At 40.5% G+C, this 24,022-nt stretch overlaps 1 protein-coding gene across 1 annotated transcript in view; it reads right to left on the bottom strand.

The window, feature by feature from the left end:
• Positions 1-24,022, bottom strand: part of CA10 (carbonic anhydrase 10 (inactive)) — a 451,309-nt gene that overhangs the window by 261,146 nt on the left and 166,141 nt on the right. Inside the window, exon 4 of the mRNA XM_019731018.3 lies at positions 13,339-13,481. Within this exon, the coding sequence (XP_019586577.1) occupies positions 13,339-13,481 (143 nt within the window). The remainder of the gene's footprint in view (positions 1-13,338; positions 13,482-24,022) is intronic.

The raw sequence follows: 24,022 nt of genomic DNA, 5'->3' as shown, positions 1-24,022 counted from the left end.
CAAATATGTCATTATGGATGTGTGTGTGTGTAACATTTGACCTTCTTCTGTCTTCACAGTCCTTTTAGTTTTAGATTGCTAATCCAGAAGGTAGCAGTACGGAACACGTAGAACAGTTGACTATACAGTATTTTTGAAGTTACTTATTTATATATTATATGTGATCACTTACTTTCGCCCATTACATTCTTCCAAGTTGGTAACTTACAGTTATTAACTTTCAGGAAGCCCCTATATATCACAGCATCATACCATTAAGCCTTTTGGAAATTCATCACAAATCAGTATACAGATGACATTGATGTCTTATTGCTATTCATTCCTCCTGGGCCGTTTTTAGCAGTTCATTTTTTATATCCCCGCAGTACTGAAATATGGCTCACTCCAGTATCTGTCCTTTTTTGTAATCGCAAAAGGAAAGCTTGGCAGTTGTCGTATATTACACTCTTGAGAAAAATGCTGGTAATACTTTGAATTGATTGAACAGCATGGACTCAGAACTGCCTGGCACAGAGCTATTTCCTCGCTCCTATTTAGATTTTTTTTTTTCCTACTCTTACCTTTTAGATTCAGAAATGGTGAACTGATCATTAAAAGGCAATGTGTTGAATAACGATCACTTACTTGGAAAAGCCTAAAAGCTCCTCCCCATTTCTTCCCTTTGGACTTTCAAACATGGTTACAGTACGTGTTTACAGAGTTGCATGCTATGCTGTTGGAAACACAGCATCACTGACAAGAAGCTGGTAGGGATGCTGGGGTTGGGAAAGAGCCCAGGACATCCCTGGTTTTGGAGTCTCGTAGCTTAACCTGGAAAGAAAGTAGAAAATGTTGCTTTGTGACTGCCAAGGCTTTGGGCAAAAGTTGTACCCTTATGCCAACCTTACCTTTGCAAGGTGTGATTAGGACACTGTAGGCTTGTAGGAGGCAAGCCAGTAAAGATGTATTAAAAGAGGAGTTAGGATGAAGGTAAGGAAAGTCAGAGTCCCATATAATCACTTCCATGCTTCCCTCCTTCTCTCCAGTTAGTGGCAATTGGGGGGTGGGGGCAGAATACAGGGCACAGGCAGCTCAGTTTGAATAATATTTCATTGTCATTGGCATCATTTCCAATATGAACATTTGTAACAAATCTAAACCTTTATTTTCAACACCAGCTCTAATGGATACTGTTGCTAATCCACCCAGATCCCCTTTTCTGGGCCAGTGGACAGGCCTCCCAGCCTCTATGAGTGTTGGCTGCAATCAAATCACCCACCTCCTGGGAACTGCCCTTGGCCTACAAGAAGTAGAGTGTAGTGGTAAATGTTTATTAACCAGATCTCCAGGGGGAAAAGCCTTGATATGCAGCATTTGCAGATTTCTGTGTTGTAAAACACTCCTACCAAGGTGGATTTCAAGTTACTAACTTGATGTCACGAAATGCAGAGGTGGGAAGAGATGCACAAGATGGGCTCTTAAAAGCCAGTGTGAGAGGCTTCCCCAGGACGGCACCGTGTAAGAGGAGCCTTCCCTGAGCATGCCAGGGAGGTTATACCCCTCTCAGGCTGCCTCCCTAAGCTCTAGGGGTGGGTGGGTGGGGGGACTGAAACCAAGCAGGTGCCATTCATGCTCAAGAGCTCCCGGTGGGACCAGGCTCCAGGGAGACCCCAGTCGGACTCCACTGGAACCAATATCTTTGCGGAACTTCTCCCCCTTCTGCTTCACTCATTCCTTTGTGGTTTCACTTGACCACACGGCCTCAGCAAATCATTTGCACAAGACTCTCCATTTCAGGCTCTAAACCTGGCCTTGGAGGGCATCAGACCCTGCAAGGGTGATGCCACATTTATTTAGAACTGATAATTTTGCCAAAGTCTCATTCTACCAGAGTTTGCCAAGCTCAGAATAAATAATTTAGGAGTCATCAAACACTGAGGTGATTTCTATATTCAAGCCTAGGTAGCAAATGGGTATTACATAGCAACATGTTATATACATAACGTGCATTCCCTTTCTTCAGCATAGCACACGTAATGCATTTGCTCATATTAAAAAATTAGTGAAAACAGCTATTTGGCTAAAAAAAATGAAAGAAGAGTAGCTATCCCCCCAAGTAATAAAATAAATATTTTCTGACTATTTCAGAGGAAAATGCTAATTAAGAAACATCTCTGTTCTTTAGATGTCATGTGAAATGTATCTGTAACATAAAGACGGGAGAAAATCTTTTCAGGCTGGTGAGATGCTGCTAATTTGATAGGTTTCTAGTGAATATGAAACACCAAACTGTGTGGGTGTGTACGTTTTCACTTACTGGTAATATCATGTGCGTTTATCATATGACATTATACATAAATATGTTTTATGTATGGTCAGAGTACGTGCGTTTCAGGGCTGAGGGACCAGAACTGACTAATGTCATATTAAGTGTCCATGTGATGAAGATCTAGGTAAAAAAAGGAAAAGAATCTGTGCAGAAGATTAGGTGAGCTCTGCTAATGCAAACAAAATGAAACACCTTCCTGAATAGAGACACTGAGTTTACTGGATGAGAAAAACAGATGTGAGGCTGAACTAGCTAACAGTTAAAAATCTAATTACTTAATTTATATGATCAATAAATATTGTATATATTTAAGGTGTACAACATGATTTGATACACATATACAGAATAAAACGATTATTGCAGTCAAGCTAATATACCCATCTCCTCAAAGTGTTACCATTTTTTTGTTGGTGGAGGCAGTGGTGAGAGCACCTAAAATCTACTCTCAGCAAATTTCCAGTATCCAATACAGTGTGATTGACTGTTGTCATCATACTGTACGTCAGGTCTCTAGACTTATTCATTCTATGGAACTTCCACTTTGGGGCAGGGAGGTGGGGGAAATGGGAAGGCGAACAGGCTGATCTGAACATTACTGTTTGGGTCTTGGCCATAGCATGCTACGGAACAAAGGATTAGAACACCTACATTCCAAAATGATAAAAATATGAGATACTGGAAAGACATGAACTGATTATTTTATTTATGCTCAATCCTTCATACAATATTAATGAAGCTGTATCCACATGACATTAATTTTTCATAAGAAAAATTAAGAGTCTGATCGTTGCTCAGATATTCAATTGTTTGTGATACATAGGCTCCCTAAAATCATATTTTTGATTTCACTCTTCCAGTTTTAATCTAGTTCTTTTGTTTCAGAAAGAATTTTAGAAGCAAATTAGCATTTTCTTAAGTCCTTCAAACAGAAGCTACCTCATTTTTCTTTCCCTGAGGTGATGAGGAAACTTTTATTTTTATTGTTATTATTTTTTAAACCAAAGACACCTGGTTTCTAGGCAATGAGAGCCCTTTAACAGGACTCAAAGTCTCTCAAGTTCACAGAGGGAGAGCTTTGCTCATTCATCCAGCCAAAGGATCGGCTTCCAAGGAGTAGACCGGCCAATTTCAGAGCCTTTTTGGAGAAAATGAACAACTGATACCAATTTTTGTTGTTGTTGTTGTTTTTAACAGCAAAATCCAAAACTTCTCTTGGGTATGTGACTATTTCTGTGTTACCTACATGCTCTGCCAATTTTATCTTTTTGATTATGATGGAGACACTTGTTCTGGAAAGCGTGAGTGAGAGATGAGGCTAGCTGGGAAGAAATCTGTAAAAATGAGATCACGCTTTTTCTTTTTCTCCTGTTCTCCCCCATATTTAGATGGATGGCCAGAGTTCTGAGCTGTAAGCAGCATATGTGAATAAGAGTTTGTTGTCTGCTTTTGAAAGTACAGTTAAGTTGTAAAATGCCTGTTGGTGTCATCTGTAGAATCATGTAACCAGAAAACTAAGATGGTGCCAGATACTTAACTTCTAAGATTTCTGGAGGAAAACCTTCTTGCCCGGAATTCATCCGCCTATACATTCATTAAGATTTCGAGTTAATTCTCCTCATATCCTCTTACAAAAAGTGTGCTCAGATAACTTGAATTTTCTCTCATCTAAGTGTTGTCACCAAAATCATAATTGTCTGTCTTAAAGACAGACAACTGCGTGAAAGGGGAGAGTCTATTCCACTGTGATGCAGAATAGAGAGGGCACAGGTTCCTTAGTCATATGTACTCAGAACCAGGAGAAAGGAAGGAGGAAGGGACAAGGAGAAAAGAGGTACAGGCAAAGGCGAAAGGGAGAGAGGAGATTGGAGAGGGGAGGAAACGACAGGTGAGTAAGTCAGAGAGATGGAGAAGAGGAGGGAAAATGAGGAGAGGGAAAATAAAGGACCAAGAAGCCAGAACGGAAAGCAAAGTCTTTTCTAATACTCACCAGAGGAGGAAGGAATGAGAAAGAACTAGATACATTTATAAAATATGAAAAACCAACATCCAGGTGTTTCCTTGAGAGACTTGCCTAATGACTGTGCATTGATTTTCTGGGTGACGTCAGGAGGGGCGCTTACAAGGAACTGCCAAGACAGTGAGTGGTAATCCTCTGCCTGGACCTCAGCAAGGCAACTGTGCACGACAAGTTATCCCAACAACAGAATGCCAGTGCTCTGAATCTGTTTCCCAACTTAGAAACCAGCATCTCAGTCTTCAGCATTTTGCTAATCCCGTGTAAGACCTAGCCGGACAATCAACTCTAATGCACCTTTTGGAGCAAAAATTAATATAAGACCCGGTCTAATTTTACTATAAGACCCAGTCTTATATCATATCATATCATATCATATCATATCATATCATATCATATCATATCATATCATATCATAAAGACCTGGTGTTATATAATGTAATATAAGACCGGGTCTTATATTAATTTTTGCTCCAAAAGACACATTAGAGCTGATTGTCCGGCTAAGTATTATTTTCAGGGAAACACAGTCTTTCATCATTGTTTCAACCCTCCACACTGAAACCTTCCACTGCCTGCAAAAAGCTCTGCTCTGAGCATCCACACAATTACTTTGGCCTCACTTTTTAAAAAAAAAAAAATCTTTAACTAAAGTCCTTTCTTGTAATTTTGCCCTGAATTCTCCATTCTAGCTGCTCAGAGCAAAATATCCTAAAGGAGAAAAAATCTTGTATGTGAAACTTTGAGGAATAATTTTGAGAGAGGATGAGAAGAGGAGAAGAAAGTTTCTTCCAAACCAACACTAGGGCTTTAAATTCTTTTAGGAGGGTTCACATCCTAGTTCAATCCTCACTCCGGGGTCAGCCTCAAACAAATGCGTTCCACGTGTCCCATGTAACCACAGCTCACAGAGAATCGGAGAGCGTCTAGATGGAAAGGGGATTCCTAGGTCAAGTCCAGGCTCTCGTCCGATGCTTGAGCCTGTTCTTAATGCCAGTCTCAAGAGGCCGCGGTGCCTGCCAGAACTCTTTGCGTGCTGGGGTTCTCAATGAAACACTTGGAGGTCGTTCACTTTGCACAGCTTGCATTCTTATTTTGAATTGAAGTCTGGTCCCAGCCACTTCCCAACACCAGAGCTGGTTCTCTATGTCTGAGGCGGCACAGGACAGGGGTAACTGGACGTCACTAGTAATGCCACCTTTCAGCTAGATCGCCACAACGGAACCCAGAAACTTTCATTCTTCTCATCACCACTGGGCTCCTCTCCTTCTGTACTTCACGTTTTCAATGTCTTTGCGGTCAGGTAATCTGACCCCCGGCACTGAGGATCTGACTGTAAAATCCCACTTCCTGTTCTCAGTGAAGGTGACTGCTGGACACTGACCTCACTTACCACGGACGTAGCACCTTATGTAGTGAGTGCTATGGAATTAGGCTGAATTAGTCTCTTGGCATCTTCCCTGTGCTACTTACTCACACTGAGGACATTGTCCACCAACTTCCTCTACTTTCATGTATGTAGTGATTTTACAGACAATCTAGCTCAGCCTGAATCCATGCAGTTTTTTATAAATATATACCTTTTGGATGGGGATATGGGCAAAGGTGGTCCTGAATTCTAATTCTGTCACCCTGAAGAATTGCAATCGCTTTACCTCTCAGCATATTGGCTACTGATTGGAATGTGAACATTAGTCTCTTTGACAGAAACACAAGTGGGAGTTAAGGTGTGTTTTCTCGCTAACAGCAACATCTCCGGTGGTAGTTGCTATGGTCAACATGGTAGTATCGCCTCCAAATTCACATGCTGACATCCGAATCCCCAAGGTGGTGGTATCAGAAGGTAGGGCCTTTGGGAGATGATTAGGTCATAAAGGCAGAGCTCTCGTGATCAGGACAATTATAAAAGAGGCTCTGCAGAGCTCCCTAGCTCCTTCCACCACGCGAGGACAGAGCCAGAAGGCACCTCCTGGGCACCAGGAAGCACGCCCTCACCAGAACGTGACCTGGCTGGTGCCATGATCTTAGACTTCTGAGCCTCCAAAACTGAGAGACAAATTTCCGTTCTTCCTAAGCTACCCTGTCTGTGGTAGTTTGTTACAATGGCCCAAAGGGACTAAGACTTTACCTAACAACTGTGGAGTATTTTCTTCTCTGTCACTCACTGGCCTAATTGTACTGGAACCTTACAAATTTCATATAATTCCCTCTACCACAACCCTGTGAGATGGGTACCTTTAGGATCTCCCTTTACACACGAGGAAACCAAAACTTAGAGAGGTTAGGCCCCTCGTATCTATGTGGTCAGTGGCAAACCTAAAATTCAAACCCAAAGCAGAACATGTGTGCACATCTACCCCCCCCCACCCCCCACAGAGGTCGACATTATCTGAATGCTCCTGCTTCCTTTAACCATAACTTTAAACACCTCACTCTGGAAGTTTCAATGCGTTCTGGGCTTTATTTTCTCTGAAACCACGTTGACAGCTGACTTCTCTTTTCGTCCTCGCCCTTGGCTAGAAGCCCTTTCTCTCACGCCTCCTATATACCATTTAAAAACATTATTTCTCGAAAAACTCCCTGTGCAGTCACATCCCTCTCTTTAGCTCCTATCAGTTCCTTTTTTTTGTACCAACCTTTGTAATTGTATTACCATAATTTCATTTTTAAGAGCTTCCCAATCCTCTAGAGTTATCTTTCACGACGCAATGAGTTCCTATCTATTTTAACTATGATATTTCAAACATCTGCCTTTTGAATCCTGAGCATGTCTGATAATGATGAGCACATTTTTTTTTTTTTTAACCTTGGCTACCGTGTTTTCTAAGAGGACACCTCCACTTACTCTCAGAGTTTCACTGTCCATTCCACACCACTCAGCTGCTTGCCCTTGTTGGAGTTAAATCCAAATAAAAGACTCTTCTTTACTTCCTTCTGAGAAAGGATATTAGCAATATGGCAAGTCAAGACATTTATCAAACCACTAAATACAGATGAGTGAGAATTGCGTTCACGTCTTCATCAGCTCTTAAAGATCTACTGTATCCCACAAACAGATATAAAATTTTATGTACTGTTTCCATCCCAAAGCTTCAGTGCAAAAAGACCCAGACATGGTACTTAAAGACAGTTCATGAGTTCCAAATGGGTAAGAATACTTATCGATGGAAGCTTAATGTCAGTTAGCCAATAAAAATCAGCACCACAGCAACATATTTTGATAGCAAAATGAATCCCTCTTTACATTTTCTTCAGCCGCACACATGGAGCCAGAACATGTAACATTTAAAGACCCTCCTGCCAAAAACATTTCATTCTACCTACCTTTCCATGGTAGCTCACATTCTAGCACTTCCATAAGGCCTGGTTTGATCAACCCAACTTCTTACCCCCCATTAAAAATTAATGCCAAATTGATTTGCTAATTAATCATTTCACTGCTTCTTAGAGTCTATTCCACTATTATTTCAAACAGTTATTTAAATCAGTTACTGCCATTTAACTTCTGTGTATTCTATATTTTCTCTTCTATCTAATATAAATTCCTAGAGGAACATAAATGCCTCGCTTTTAAAAGGTTTTAGAACATACCAGTGTAGACATGTCATGAATTTCAATGACTAATTGTGGTCAACTAAATTTTGCTATCAGGCTCATAGGAAAATTTAAAAGTGATAAAATTTTAAGTGAGAAATGTGAATTACATTCCTTATTTTTTTCCAACTTAGTATTTTCAATCATATTTCAGGAAAAGTACTGCAATATCTGAAAATTAGTTTCTAGTTACAGATCCTACTGACAGCAAGGTTACTTTTCATCTTGGAACTTCCCCACATTTGCCCCACCTTCAGCCAATGCAACTTTTGAATAAATCCACAAAAACCTTTTCCTTGGTAATCAAGGATAATCTTGGTTCAATTCAAACCCACCAGTATGATCATAGATAACTCCAGGGATACAAAATAAAAATATGAAAGCACACTTGTCTTGAGGAACTCTTAATCTAAGACTGGGGATGAGAGAGCAATAGGCCTATAGGCCAAGGCTTGAGTCCTAAAAGAAATATAAGCAATCTACCCAAGAAGCCAAATGAAGAGAGATTTCACCATCAGCTAAAGAGATCAAGAGGAGTTTCATGGATGAGGAAGCATTTATACCATAAAAGTTAAATAATAAAAAGGAAGCACGTCAGGTGAAGAGTATGCTGTGGCCAAGCACAGATCCTGGGGAAAGGGGAGACACATCCAATTTGGAAAAAACAAAAAAAGGTATTATCAACTCAGTGGAAACAAAAGGTAGGCGTAAAATATAAGAGGAGGAAGGCTCTGGAAAGGAGCTTTGGGGCCATATTGCAAGGGCTGAGAAGGCCAGGCTAAGGAGTTTGTACCTAATTTTATAGATAATGATGCATTTTATTGCCTCCTCTTCATTTCATGGGCAATGTAGAAATGGTCACGTGGAGAAAACCTATAGCCTTGTGTTGGATGTCTTCCGTTTGTCCCTTCAGATCCATCTTCACCTTGCTCTGTGGCCTGGAAGCTGGCTTAGACAGACTGACCCCACATGCTGGCTTGGTGTCTGAGTTCTCTCAAAAGGGAGCCCGGCAGAAGGCAGGAGGGAAGGAAGTGCAGCTGGGGTCGTCACTGACCAGCTGCATCCCTGTGCGCTGCACTGAGCTGGCTTCTTCCCTCACGGACAGTGTGATCTCACATTCCGGAAGTCAGGAGTCAGATCACAGTTTTGCTGGGATAAAATCAAGGTTGTAGCAGGGCTGTGTTCCTTCTGGAGGGTCTAGAGAAGGATCTATTTTCTTGCTTTTTCTGGGTTCTAGAGGCTGCCTGCATTCCTCGGCTCACGGCCTGGCATCACTCTGACGTCTGCTTCTCTTGTCAGGTCTCCTTTCTGACTGTGAGTGACCCCTCCGGTCTCTGTCTATTCCTTATAAGAACCTTGTGATTCCAATGGGCACAGCTGGAGAATATAGGATAATCCTCCCATTTTAAGATCCTTAACTTCATCACACCTTCAAGATACCTTTTACTGCGTAAAATAACATATTTACAGATTCTGGGGATGTGGTAGGGTGTAGGTATCTTTAGGAGGGAGCATTATTCAATCTACCGCATTACCAAATCTAAGTGTATTTTTGCCTAAAATGGGGAGAGAAGTTAAAAAACAATAGGTGTTTTTCAGATTCTTAAATTAATGCAAGTTTGTTGTAGAAAATCTATGAACTTTAGCAAAACAGAAAGAAAACAATACTACCTTTAATCCTGGGCATATCATGAGCACTTTTTAAAATAAACAAAATCGGGATTGTTAAGTGGCAGATTTTAGATGCTAACTTTTACATCTAACATACCATGAGCAATTTAGGTGTCCTTAACTATTGAGATACCCATTTTATTAAAAGAGCCAAAAGATGAGGAAGGAGGCCAAAACTAATTTCTGGTTAAAATGGAAGCACCAGCAAGTGATTTTTAGACTTGCCTTAATGTTTTTTCTTCGTTTAGACATTTTAGATCAGCAGAGAGGTTATTTATGGACCACATTTCCATCATAGAGAGCTCAGCTCCCCTCTTAACACACAGCACTCCAGCACCTACCTGCACCAGGAATGCTCCAGACAAGTATTTGGAGAAATTATGGTACCCCAAAATGATCTAGGAAGGCTATTCATACTTTTGCTATGGGTAACATTCTTATTCCATATTTTTACGTTCAAATTACCAAGAAGCTTACTTATGTGAATAGCACATGGAAATTAACACATAAACACATTATGTACATTCACTTTGGTCTGAGGAAAAAGACAAGGAAAGTCAAAATATATGTGAAACTGTACAAGTTCAATCACTAAAAAAGGCCTCTGTCTTTAAAACAGCCAGGATTAAACTGAGATTAAACACCAGTTATATCACAATCCAATTTCCCGTCTATAGAGACTTCAAATGATCTGAGACCATGAAAGAAGAATTATCTCCACCCGCCCCCTTTTGATTCCTGAATTGATTTAGTATCTTTACGTAGAAGAGATTAATTAGCTCCAAGTTTCAAAAAAATGCTATTTAGACTATTGGGAGTTAAGTTTAATGGAGTTAAGGGCAGGAAATTGGGTCCAAGGTAGGATTCTTGTAGCCACATGCAACCCAACCTTCAGTGAGTGTTGCTTGAAAAGCACAATTATTTTGGATTTTGTCTGTAAGAGTCCTGTGTGTCAGATGCAACCATTGGATAAAAAATACTCTCCTTTAAGCAAAAAAAAACCAAACACTGCTTAAAAACTACCATTGAAAATAAGCAACTTGAAAGGTAAAAGAAATCTCAGGGCTCAAGGAAAATGAATGTCCTCTATTATACCAGAATAAGACACAACATGTTCTGATTCTCATCTAACTAGTATTATTCTTTGTATTCTTGTGTTCAGGCTGAATTTCAGCCATTGCTCATGCTAAGAAAAGTCCTTAATTCATCATATGAGCCTATGCCAGTCAAACACGTTAAAAAAATTCAGTTACATAAGTGAGACTGTGGCAGAGCTGCTTCATGGGTCTGTAAATAAGAAACATTTCAACACGGGTAGGAATCATGCTCATGGATAAGAATGTGACATAAAATACAGAAAGCCTGGGGTGCATTTCACATGGTGAGACCCAGCTGATCCCAGACTTGACAATGTGGCGCTTTGACCAAATTCTACAAAACCACCCCGTCTTGCAGGGTAGCTTTTAAACCTTATGAGTCAGATACACGTTTCCTTCAGGCAAAACTGAATTTGGAGCAGTGATTTGAATCCTCACTTCCAAAACAAGTCTCCAACTCATTAAAAGCCACCTTTAAAAAGCTTGCCAGCGTGATTTAGCTATTGTCTATCAAGTGTAAGCATTTTATTATCAGTTATTTTATCCTACTACCATCTATATTTTCTTTTCCACCTTTCCACAAATGCAAAAGAACCATCAGACAGTTCTCAGTTCGTCAAACAGCTGACAACACAAATCATGCCAGATATAAATATTTACATCATCAAAAGTAAATGTTTCCAAAATTCCAAACTCCAATGCATTTGAAAATTGATTTGGATCAGGTACACTTTACTGAGTTGGGAATTAAAAAAAAAAAAAAATCATTTAACAACAAAAACCATAAAAACAAAACATAACATAGGAGTGATTTTTAACACCAGACTATCTCCCAATCCCTTCTTTCCCAATACATTTTAGGGAGAAGCTATCTTGAAATTAGTTTTTTTTTTTTCTTTCACATCAACATTTTCCTCTAAGATGGCCTAATGGAAAGTGAAAATTATATATCTATTACTTGTGCTAGCTTGCCACTTTTCCCATCCCACTTCCAACATACCCTTTACCTAAAAAACGCTTCTCATGCTTGCTCTAACTCTTAGGAAAAAAGATCCAGTTCCTTAATATTGCCCCCGGATCTGGACCCTGCCTTCCTCCCTCACCCTTATCTCCCCACCACCTCCTTTTTAGTCTCTTTGCTTCCGCCTTGATGGCCATCTTTCAGATAATTTCCGGAACTCAGTTACCAATGCTCATTCTGCTTTTGGGCTTTTTTTCCCCCCCTTTTACCGCTTTTCCCTTTGCCTAGAACACAATTATCCCCTCCATCACCCTCTCCAGGAAAGAAAAAATAATGGGACATTTAGTCAAAACAGCAACTTGCCCTTCTTAAATACTGGTCAGTGAACCTATCCACCTTCAGGACTTGACTTGAAAGAGTCCCCTTTTTAGAGAGAGGTGTATGTAGAACCCACATCGAGTTCCATTTCTGGTTTGTAAAAATAAAACTGCAAATGAAACGATAATTAGATTAAGCTGTTTTTCTATGAAATCAGAGCAATAAATGACATCAGCGACACAGGAACTTTCTACAGAAATGCTTCCCAAGTCATATTTAAAACAGCACACAAGTACTACATAGCTGAAGAGTGTCAATCACACGCAAGGTCTCTTATAACCTGCCTTGTGACCTGTGTCAAAGTTACTAACAACACGTTGATGAGTCATTAGATTTGTGTGTGTGTGACAGTTATGTGATAGGAAAAAAATATATATTCTAACATATCAGAAGGGGGAAAAAAAACCCTACTCACAAACCCCGTGGTAAGCAAGGTGAACAGACTACATAAGCAGAGGAGAGAGCAGAGCCCAAGGAACCCAAACCCTGGAGAATCAGCCGCCGGCAGCAACAAAAGTTGCCTATAATTTTAACCCCAATTTCTTGCACACAAATGATTTTCCATTCCTCTTGAGTTCGCAACAGCTAAATCACCTTCAAACACAATTTTCTCTGTGTGTGTTTTTTTCCACCGTCAACAATCTACTCAACAGCAAAAGGTTGCCAAATAGAAATGAACCGGCAAGAGAAATGCCAGATTCCAGTGATGAGAAGACCCCACGGGCATTATGCCCTTCCACAAATTAAGGAGCAACATCTTATGGGGGGCAGGGAGGGAGGCATGTTGGCGTGAGAATCACAAAGCACAGCTCAGCATTTCTGCACAGGAGCTGGGATTCTTAGCCAGCAAGATGCCCCTAGGAAGATTAATTATTGATTTTCTTATAAATCATCTAGGGTGATTTTTGTTTGTTTTTCCTTCAAGGATGATAAATGTCTGATTTTACTTTTGTTAAAAATGTTATTTTCACTTTGTTCAGGTTAAAAGAAGCCCCAGTAAAGAGGTTTCTGGGGAGAAGGATTTTCCCAGCATGACAGACAGAGGAGGCAACTCTATGTTCTGACCTTCATGGGGTACCAAGGGATAGAACCTCAGGCAACCTCCAGGGGGCACAAAGTAATTAGAAACATGAGGGGTTGACCAGCTAGGGGCAAAAAAGTACAATTTAGACATAATTATATTTGTTGGCCTGAGGTCTGTGGTCTTATTCCTAGGTGAGAAGACAAACTCATCACAGAGATGGACTGGCTTTCAGAATCAGCATCTTCCCACCCCGCTCCTCAACTTCACAATGGAAGCAACATGGCTGCTTACCTTCCTACCCCCAGTGTTGATGCGAAGAGGCGTCAGGAAGGGGTCGAAGATCATGTGACTGGTCTCTATGTTGACCGGTGACTGCCGTTTCCCCACAGAGCAAAGATTCCAAGCTGAGTTCACCAATCCCCAGAAAGAAGGAACTAGAAACAAAAAGAAATTGTAGCATCAGGCTGGGTGGAATATGGGGGAAACAACATAAAAAGCGCTATGGTACAAAAGCGGTCAAGTCAAAGACTCACCCAATGTTTCCCACCCACAGAGATCCTTCAGTGTCGCTATGGTCTTTTCCTGGCCTGAATCTTAGTCAATTGCTCTGAGTCCTCCCTTCATGATCTTAAAGATCACATTTTCTTGTTTCAGACCCATTCCTCCTGTGGCCTCTTTGACGAGTACAGTTAGCATTAATGCCTTAGTGGGAAGATGGCACAGTCCAACCACATCATATTTGCAACATGTTTGAGGTACATCAAATATTTAGCAATTCCTGAGTTCAGAGTCGGCTTGCCCACTTGGCAGGAATGATGTAAGAATCAACCTTGTCCTATATACAAGAAAGTGGCATTCAACCTATACAAGGTGTTATTCTGTGGGTTGTCAAGACTCAACTGAGGGAATGAATTATTTCTATGATCCCCAGTCAATGCTAGATAGGGGCTTGGCAACTTGACTTTGTTGAGTTCAGTGCTGTGTCATTAATCTAATGTACCAGCCCCTGAAGAATTTGTCCATTGGATAGGCAGAAAAAAATGACGCTGAGTGTTGAGTGCAGATATCCAAAGGGAAATTGCCTACTCATTGTCAGTGTCACATTAAAGCATCTATTAAAATAAATTTCAATGATAATTGCCAGTCCCACTTTCTTTTGTTTGAGCAAGTTAGCAGCGCAGAAGGAGCCAACCTACTAATTTTATGTCAGTGAAGATCAGAAACTATATCTTAAGCCTTTTCCTGCCCCTTGCAGCATTTCGACTGAGGCTCTGGAGCCATGTGTCCTCCAAATGCCCCTCAGATAATGTGGCCATGATTCACTCATCCATCCACAGCATCCATTAGCAGTGTAGTGAGCTACTATCGAGTGTCCAGCCTCTGGATTGAACTGGGGGGGAGGGGCGGAGGTTAAGTCGAGTGTGTTATGAGACTACAATGAGGGGCACTGAAACCTGCAGCAGTGGAAGAGGAGCCAGGGAGCAATTCCTTGAGAAGATGAGCCTGACAATCAAAGCACAACCCTCTCAAATGTACCGATCCCTCTCAGGAACTCAAATTTAATACAGTGTTTCATTTATAGCAGCTATCAGTAGCTATCGTTCCATGGATGGGGAAAACTGAGCCAAGAGAGGAGTCTGGCACACACACTTACCAAAGAATCTATATAAAAGACCCATCATTCAAGGAAAGACTTGGGCTAGAAGACTTGGATCTAGTCCCAACTAAATCCAAAATTCTATGACTCTTTTATTTGTTACAGGTCACTGTTGGGCAGAAGTGGGAGAAGAATTAAAATCGAGCTCCTTGGATTCTTAGAAGAATGTGTCAACGCCAAAATATGGGCTTCATGGTGAAGTAGACAAATAGCTCATTTGGTTTAACCCATTCCAATAAGCCTCTAGTGGCTTTGCTCCCTTTAGTTAAAAGAGTTTGAATTGGCTTTCCAGCAGAACTGATTTTCAAAATGGCAGCAATGAGTTATAGAGGGAGACAGAGAAGGAGTGGAAGGAAGAGCAGAAAGAAGAACATAACACAAGTGTTTCCTTGGAACTCTCCCTTCTCATCACTGTTTAAGCTGTTATCACAGCAAGTCATCTTTAGAAGGTACCACACCCTAGAAAAATTATAATATTTAAGAAAGTTTTTGCATTAAAAATGTATTGTTAAAAATGTAAACTTTTGTCCTACACGGCTCTATTTAAATCGTTGATTTAATCCTATACTTACTCCTCTATCATTCCAAGTTTATTATGAAAATAAAGCCTCCATCAGGGCATGCTGCTACCCCTCTGGCAGGGGTGCACATACACAGGGCAAATGTGAAGATACCAGGGATAAAGTCATGGCACTGCCATAAACGAGCTGTGTGACCTTAGGTAAGTGACTTTGATTGCTCTCTATGGCCCCTGTGGTAGGCTGAAGAATGGCCCCTTCCAAGATGTCCACATTTTAACTCCAGAACCTGTGAATGTTATCTTAATGGTAAAAACTACTTCGCAGACATGATTAAATTAGGGATCTTGAGCTGAGTAGATTACCCTGAATTATTTGGGTGGGCCCAGTGTAATCACGAGGGTCGTTTAAAAGAGAGAGGTATATAGGAAGGTCAGAGACACAGAGAAAAGATCCAAGGACGAAAAGAGAGGTCAGAGAGGACAGGAGATACTGGCTTTGAAGATGGAGGAAGGGGAGAGGAGCCAAAGAATTCAGGTGGCCTCTAGGAGCTGGAATAGGCAAAACAACAGATTCTCTCCCTAGAACCTCCAGGAACACTGACCAGCTAACACCAGTTTTAATCCCACGAGACTCATTTCAGACTTCTCACCTCCAGAACTACAACATAATATATTTGTGTTGTTTTAAGCCACCAAATTCTGAATATTTGTTATAGCCACAATAGGAAACTAATACTGTCCCCTTTTATCTTTGAAACGCTGCAAGACATTCTCGCCATCTATGATATTGAGGGGCCTTCCCAGGAAGGCAGCTGCATGATACATGTAGTTACAGCTGGTACGCATTGCATTCACCTAGCCCCATGAAAATCATTCACAAAAATAATTCCAACCCTATAAATGAATTGCAAAACCGCTGTTATATGGCAACATGGGTAGCAGATACTGCTGGGCCTTACTAATAAACTTCAGACCCCAAAAGTACCCCCACTAAAACACAAACAGAAAAAACTTTATGAGAACATCTGCCACGGTTTTTACTGGGCATGGCACTCTTTATGACACACAGTTTCTGGGTTTTATGTCCCCACTTCACTATCAAGGCTGATGTAGCTGGTCCTAACCACCTGCTCAGCCAATTGAAGAATAACTGAGAAACACGCGCTCAGCTGTGTCCCTCTTTAGCTCCACTCCTGAAAGAGGTATGTATCTAAATTGATAGACCACTGGACTGCTGATGTTAAATCACCCATAAATTAAGAGTCTTTTGGAAATAGATGCCACCTTAGAGATCATCTCATTGAAATGCATACATGAAATTCAGGTCATAAAAGCAGAAGATAAAGTCCTCAACCAAAGGCCACACAGCCAGGCAGAGACAGGGAAGGACAGAGCGAGGCCCCGGGTCTCGAAATGCCTATTGTTACCGTCCCTCCACTGCTCTATGAGTAAGTTCCTTCCCCCCAAGAGGTTCCATATAGACTATTGTAGCCACAGAGTTTTGGAGTCAATTATTGCCATGACCATCATAAGACTTTGCTAGCATTGGTTTTCTCTTTTGGTAAATCAAGAGTAAGTAACATCAGTGCCTATTTTCCAGTTAAACTCAATTTCAAGTGTGAAGGTTCAAATCAACCTGCTTCAAATGTCAACCATCTCAAATAAAGTTAGGATTTTTAAAAAAGCCATGCAACTTTGGCTGGATAGAAAAAAGGCTTTAATTCAGGCAAGAGAAGATGTGTTTGGGTCCCATCTGCAGGAGGAAGTCCCCGAGGTCACGAAGGGCTGCCCAAGGGGTCGTGTCCTAGGGGACGTGGACTAGACAAGGTTCTGGTCCAGATGAAAGAAGTCAATGCTCTGAGAGTCAGGGTTAAGTGTTGGGACAATAATTAAGGTGTCAAAGCTATTCCAGGGACCTCAGGTGCCAAATGGACCAGGAACAGGTCTGCAAATGTGGAACAATCTACGTTCTAGGGAAACGCTTTAGGAGGAAGGCTGTGAAAACAGGAAGGCATGCAGTGCCCACGCTTATTGAGGCATGGCACTGAACCTGCAGGTTTTACCTGCAGAGCAAGCCTGGATATATGAACCAAGGCTTCAACATTTAGAGTAAGAAACTCTCCCTCTGGATTATACTGCACTCCTAGTTATCCCCAAGATTCTAATATTTAACTCTCCTCCATATTATTGGTCCTTCTGGTTTATAAACCCCCCATTTCAACCCTAGGAGCAGAGGTGGCATTACAGAGTGCTATGGCACTGCTCCTATTTCCAAATTCAGACCATTGTTGAATTATTTTTCTCTTAGTTTCCATGGTTGTCCCAATAAATGAACTTTTAAAACTTCCAGTCATGTTTTCTAAGAACATATGTATATTACAGCTTATTAGCTAATGCTGATTCTTTTTCTATCTTGACTGGTACAACTGATTGAGAAAAAAAATGTAAATAAAGTAAAATTGAGTGAGAATCACTCTTTCTAATTAATGGACAACTGGTCTGAAAATGTTTGAATGGCATCACCTGGGACATTCTCTTCACACAATCTTCTAATTTACATATAAAACAGAACACACAAAAGACCTGGATTTTTTTGCAAATTAATTTTCACAGATTATCTTGCCAAAACATTTCCCCATGACAATATTGTCAGTTACTCCAAACTACAAATCCCAAATGGTCTCTGAGCTCTGGGTCTAGTGAACGATGAAAGAAGCTCAGTGACTGTGATTTTAGCTGCTTAAAATGTGAACCTTGGAAAACCCAAAGCAAAACCTATTAGCTGCTTGTTCAAAACTAGTGAAACAAAACAGCTCCAGTTTCGTTTGTTCACACATCATGCATAGTAACCCCCCCAGAGAAAAACAGAAAAGTTCTCGCCAAAACAAGAACTAAGGCAGCAGATCAAGGAACCAGACCCATCAAGTCTGATACAGAGTTAAAATTTGCCTCAATGACATTTTTATCCTAGAGAAGATGCTCCAAAGTCACTCTGGGCTTTTAGGCATTCTCCTTATTCAATTGTCCTGACGTGTCACTTTTTCGTCTCAGCAGAATTTGCAGAGACCATGCTGATTTGGAGTTCAGCACTTGGAATTAATTTATGCAGCTATGTATTTGCCAAATTCTATGGGAACAAGACAAAGTCAATTAAAAAGTGTTTAGTGACAGCCTATGATGGGCCAGGCATGAAGCTTGGCACCGAGAATTCACACAGCAAATATTTCCTGAGGACCTACTATGGGCCAGGAACTATGACCAGTTCTGGGTAGTCAGTAATGGATGAAACAGATACGGCCCCTGTTCTCATGCATCTTGCAACCTAGTGGAGAATATGGGAGATAGTGTTGGTCTTCAAGTTTACATATGTATATCTACGTAATTAGAACTTTTGGTGAGCATGCTGCAGAGACAATTCAGATGGTAGTGAATTACAGAATACAGTGTGGATGGAGGAGACAAGCCAGGTAGAACAGTCAGGGATAATTTCTCTGTAAGTGGCATCTAGTGATCCTGGGAGGACTGAAAGGAGTCGCTTCTGGATTGTGGCAGGAGAAGGGGTGTCCAAGGCAGAGCTGGGCAGCTGGCCTGGGCAGAGAAGACCCTGCTGTGTTCAAGGAACCAGAAAGAAGCCAGGTACCTTGAACCTAATGAACCAGTTGAGAAGAAAAGTGAGATGAGATGAGGGTGGCCAGGTAAACAGAGGCCAGATGGTTCAGTAAACAGGTTGCATCTTATTCCAATGTGCTAGAAAACCACTGAGAGTTTTAGGCAAGGGAGTACCATGGTATGATTTATAAATTACAAGCAAGTATCTGCCTTGGCTGGAATACAGCCAAGAGTGAGCGTGATAATCCTTGGAGTAGTTTGAATGGGAAAAGAATTGGTTCCCAAGCAACAGGTGGATTTTTATGGGAATTTAATCCTATTGCTTTGGGTTTGTTTAAATTCTATCTCAAAGGCAGAACTAATTGAATGTTTTAAAAACTATTCTCTTCAACATATGTGCCAATAAAATAGCATTTTCCTAGGATCCAACTGGTGCTTTATAAGTCACCATTTGAAGCAAAGAATGGTTTCATGAAGAGACAGCTAAGGCAATCTATTCTTGCTTTCAAGCAATAAACTAAGTCCCTAACTTTTGGCCAAAGGAAAGCAAATGAAAGTTGGGAAAATGAATGCTGGCATAAAACATAACTTCCGTGAATTCAATCCTACAAATAAAGCCTTCCACTTCAATATAGCAATCTCTACTTTAGGGTTATAAAGCATATGAATACATTTTAAATAATAACTCATATCTTTCCCTTGCTCTTTTCCTCACCAATGCTGATTTACTGTCTCTTTTGTTTTTCTCAACTGCAATAAATCCCCACTTTGAGTCATTATTAATGAGCATGTTTAAAATACCCTCTGCTACAGGCTTTTGGCCCCTAGATGATTTCAGATTTATTTCATGGGGGAAAGTGGCTGGAAATAACTCCTTTGCTGCTGGATTCTTCTTCTACTGCTGGGCCTCTAACTAGGGCTCCCCATTCTCTTACTTGGGTAACCTTTAAATAGTTGCAGACATCCTATTTAACATATAATCATTAATTTGTATATTCACCTAAAAAATTAAAAGAACATCTCAAGTAAGTCATAGAAAAATGCCCCCACTCTTAAGGACACCTGCATGGAGCGAAGATAGGCAAGTGAACAGATAGTTAAAATAAGACATGGTCTTCTAATGAAGGCATGTACATATTAAAACTTAAATACAGAGAGGGGCCTACACTGACCCTGACCCTTTTCTCAAGGGCTAGGGTAAGCCTTCTTAGTGGAGGAGACACTTGAGTTCAGCCTGAAAGTACGACTACAGGCTGCAAGCCATAAAAGTCTTAGAGCTACTTAAAAAGATTAAAATTCTTCCTCACATGGAGAGACGTGCTGTTCCCAGCAACTGATACCAATTATCACCGGGATTTGAATAACTATTATGCAGAGAGAATTTAAGCCTCTGGATCTTCTGATATCTCCACCTCGCAAGAATTATATTAGGTGGGTGCCAAAGGAATTGCGGTTTAAAAGGTTGAAAATACTTGCAAAAACCGCAATTCCTTTGGCACCAACCTAATAATTGTATAGGAGAAAGATCACGCGTTACCGTATCCTCACCATGGAACCTTGAGCAGGTGGATGAACTTCTATAGCCTTATTTTCACTCTCTGGAAAACGGGGATTATTGCTACTTGACAAGAGTTGTTGGGAAGATTAAGTGAGAACCTGTGGATACAAGCTCTAGCATAGTGTCCTTTCTATAATAAGCATTCAGTGAATGTCGGAGAGGCAGTCAAGTGAGGGGATGCTGGGGAATGGTGCGGCCACCAACACTGTGATTCCACCACTGCAGCCTTCCAGAGACGAAAAGGGGGAAGGATCCAGGCAGGAGCGGGAGGAGAGGCAGTTCTCAGATGCCCACACATCCCAACCTGGATTCAGAGCAGGGAGAAGTCTAGGTTACAGGGCTGGCTGCTTAAACGTCATACCTTTAATGAGCCAACGTGCAATTATTTCTTGGACCCATAACTCTCAAAGTCTGAATGAATGGAGGGAGTGAGTGGTGATATGGGTCATCCACAGTGGTTTTAGCGCCAAAGAAAATCATCTTAATTTAGCTTTTGGAAATTGTTGGATTATATGTTCGTATGGCAGCTCCATCCTCCTGTTTTGCTTGGTTTCAATGTGGTGACTGGCTTTGCATCTCGGAAAACACATCAATTGACAGGGAAGGAAGAAAGGGGGAGTGTTCATTTGCTGATCACCCACCATTTAATAAGCTCTGTGCTAGGAACTTGGCACATCTTATGTTGCTTGACCCTCCCCACAATTTTGCGAGATAATGTTATCATTATTTCACAAATGAGAAAAATAAGGTGTAAAGTGAAGTTAACGTGACTTTCCAAGGTCACTTGGCCAGTAAGTAAGTGACTAAAGTTTGAGATCAGTGCCTGTCTTTAAAACAAACTGACAGACAAAGTAATGAACATGTGATAACACGTCAAACGATACACAAGCGTATAAAGCAGAGGTAATCAACTCTCTCTCCCCCTTCTTCCAGGGACAACCCTGAGGTAATCAGTGTGAACAGTTTATTAGGCATTAATTCAACATCGTTCACTAGGCTGAAACACACCCAAATACATACATACATACTTAGAGAGGTTCTATTGATAAAAATACTCTGTTTCAAGTAACAAGATGCTAGGAATGCTCTCTTTGTCAGTCTTCACAGAGTTACTCATTCATGTGTAAGGCTGCAGAGCTACCACTGTTTGAAGGCACCTGACTTTTCTCAACCATTCCCTACATGAAACACATTAAGATTGTTTCCATCTTACTTTACCATGAAAATCAATGCTGAAATAAATAGCCTCATACATATACCTTTTCGTACTGGTGCTTTCATTTTAGGAGAAAAGATTCCTAGAGGTAGTACTGTTCGGATCAGGTAAGCACGTGCTTTATTTCACTAGATACTGACAGGTTCCTTTAAAAGATACTGACAGTGTCTATCAATATTTACGTTCCTATCAGCTATGTGTGATATGTCCATTTCCCCATAATCTCCACAGCACAGGATGTTATTTATTTGTTTGTGGCAATCTAACAAAAAAAAGGCGTTTCATTGATTTAATTTGCATTTCCAAACTACTGCTGAGGTTGAGTATCTTCTCATATGTTCATTACGTAGCTATTTGCATTTCTATTCTGATCATATTCTTCACGTGTTTTTCTCTGGGTTATTAGTGTTTTTCATATAAATTTCAGCTGTCATTTGCATTGTAGAAATATTAACCCTTTGTCACGTGCTATAAACATTTTCTCCTAGCCTATTATCTAGCTTTTAACCTCATTTTTGGTACTTTGCTATAGAGGGATTTTTAAATTTTATATGGTTGGATTTATTGATCTTTTTCTTTATAAGGTTTCTAGGTTTCCTCTATTATTTAAGATTTAATCTCCAATTACAGATTATATAAATATTTTCCTAAATGTTTTAAAAATGTTTTTATTCTGATACCTTTTACAATTTGATCTTTAAAATCTCCAGATTAGTTGTATATAGTATGACAAAAGGTTCTAAGATTTTTCCCAAATAGAAAGTGAATAATGCCAGCATTATTCATTAAATAAATCATCTTTCCCCACCAAATTGAATGTTATTTTTATCATATATTAAGTTTCTCTTTGTATTAGATTTGCTTCCACTGTTTCTAGAATATTCCACCTACTTGTATATGCCTATGTCAGTGCCGTATTGTTTTGAGTATCGTAACATATGGTAATTTATAATATCAGGCTTCTTGATCAAAAAGCCTGCTCTCTTTCCCTGCTGCCTCTATGGGACCATAAATACCTGAGCTCCAGGGATACCTGCTAGGATTAGCGACTCTAGGAACGTAACAGGGATGTAGTATTCTAACACCAGGTTTTTAGAGGTTGTCTGGCCCACCTCCATATCTTCAGGTAGTTAAAGACTTGATTCATGCTTGACAGTGCATGCCTTTCCTCAGAAAGCACTACGAGTACACACTCAGGGAAGCTCCAAAGTTGACTCCTTGCAAGACAGAGCAGCATGGCATTTAGGGCCAGTGGAACAGGTCCTGGTTTTCCTAATAATAGTCACATTTATTGAGTGCTTACCATGTGTTGATCGCTATCCTAGAAGTTTTTCATTCATTAGCTTACTTAATCATCTAGGAGGTAGTAGGGTTATCCTGATTCTTACAGAATTTAGAGGAATCTGAAGCATGAGGATGTTAAATAACTTGCCCAAGATTTAAACAAACAAACAAACAAACAAAGAAAAAGACTGGCAATTGGTGGAATCAGGATTCAAGACTTAAGTTGTCTGGTCCAGAGCTTGGATCTTAACGCCTGCATTACACTTCCTTTCTATCCTGGTACACTGACTTGATTGAGCCTAACATGTTGTCTCTTGAGCTTGTAAAATCAAGATCATAAGAAGACACACTTCACTGTCCATCTAAGTGGCAGTGAAAATCAAAAGGACAAAAAATAGCAACCAACATCACAGCCAGTTCTATTTACTGACTGCGTCATGGATTATGTCACTGGTGGTAGATTGGAAAGAGGCCGGCTTTTCATCAAATTATTAATAACGATAGTTTTCAAAGATTGGGATTATATGTCTCATTTTATAGAGGCGGAACTGAAGCTCAGCGAGCTGAGTAACTTAACTGAGGACATTTCCCTAGTCCACAGCTGAGCTGGTGAGAACCCAGGTCTAACTCCCATCCTCGTTCTGTTCTCATCCATTGCTCACCTCCAGCATAGAAGTGAATTGAACTAAGCTGCCAAGATTATTTTCTCCTCAATCTTTTGTTTTCTCCATTTGCCAATGAATCAGGATGACTCATTCTTAAGAACACAGAAAGTCCGAAAACACAGTCTGGTTTATGGAGGCATGAAGCCTTGTGTGTCTGTCTTAGGTTTAAGATTTAGCCTAACAATGGTGTTTTATGCATTAAATGATTGCATTTCGGTAGAAAATCTTCTTGCCCTATGTAATTACTGGTGCTTCAGATAAAATCTGAAATTAGTTTATTGAAGCTGGTAATTGAAACCACAAAGAGAAGAATGTCTCAATGCATGTCAATAAACCAGCCCATTAATTATTTCCACCTACTCAACTTCGAAAAAAATAAAAAAATGACCAGGCTTATGCCTCCGGATAACCACATGACTTGCTTGAAGTTTATACAAAAACTGCATGCCCTTGGCTTCCATAAGCA

This window comes from Rhinolophus sinicus, chromosome 12 (assembly GCF_057876585.1).
Source record: "Rhinolophus sinicus isolate RSI-liver-muscle chromosome 12, RSI-T2T, whole genome shotgun sequence".
NCBI classification, from domain to species: domain Eukaryota; kingdom Metazoa; phylum Chordata; class Mammalia; order Chiroptera; family Rhinolophidae; genus Rhinolophus; species Rhinolophus sinicus.
Note: the sequence above shows the minus strand (reverse complement) of the source record. Positions and strands in the feature narration are given on the sequence as shown.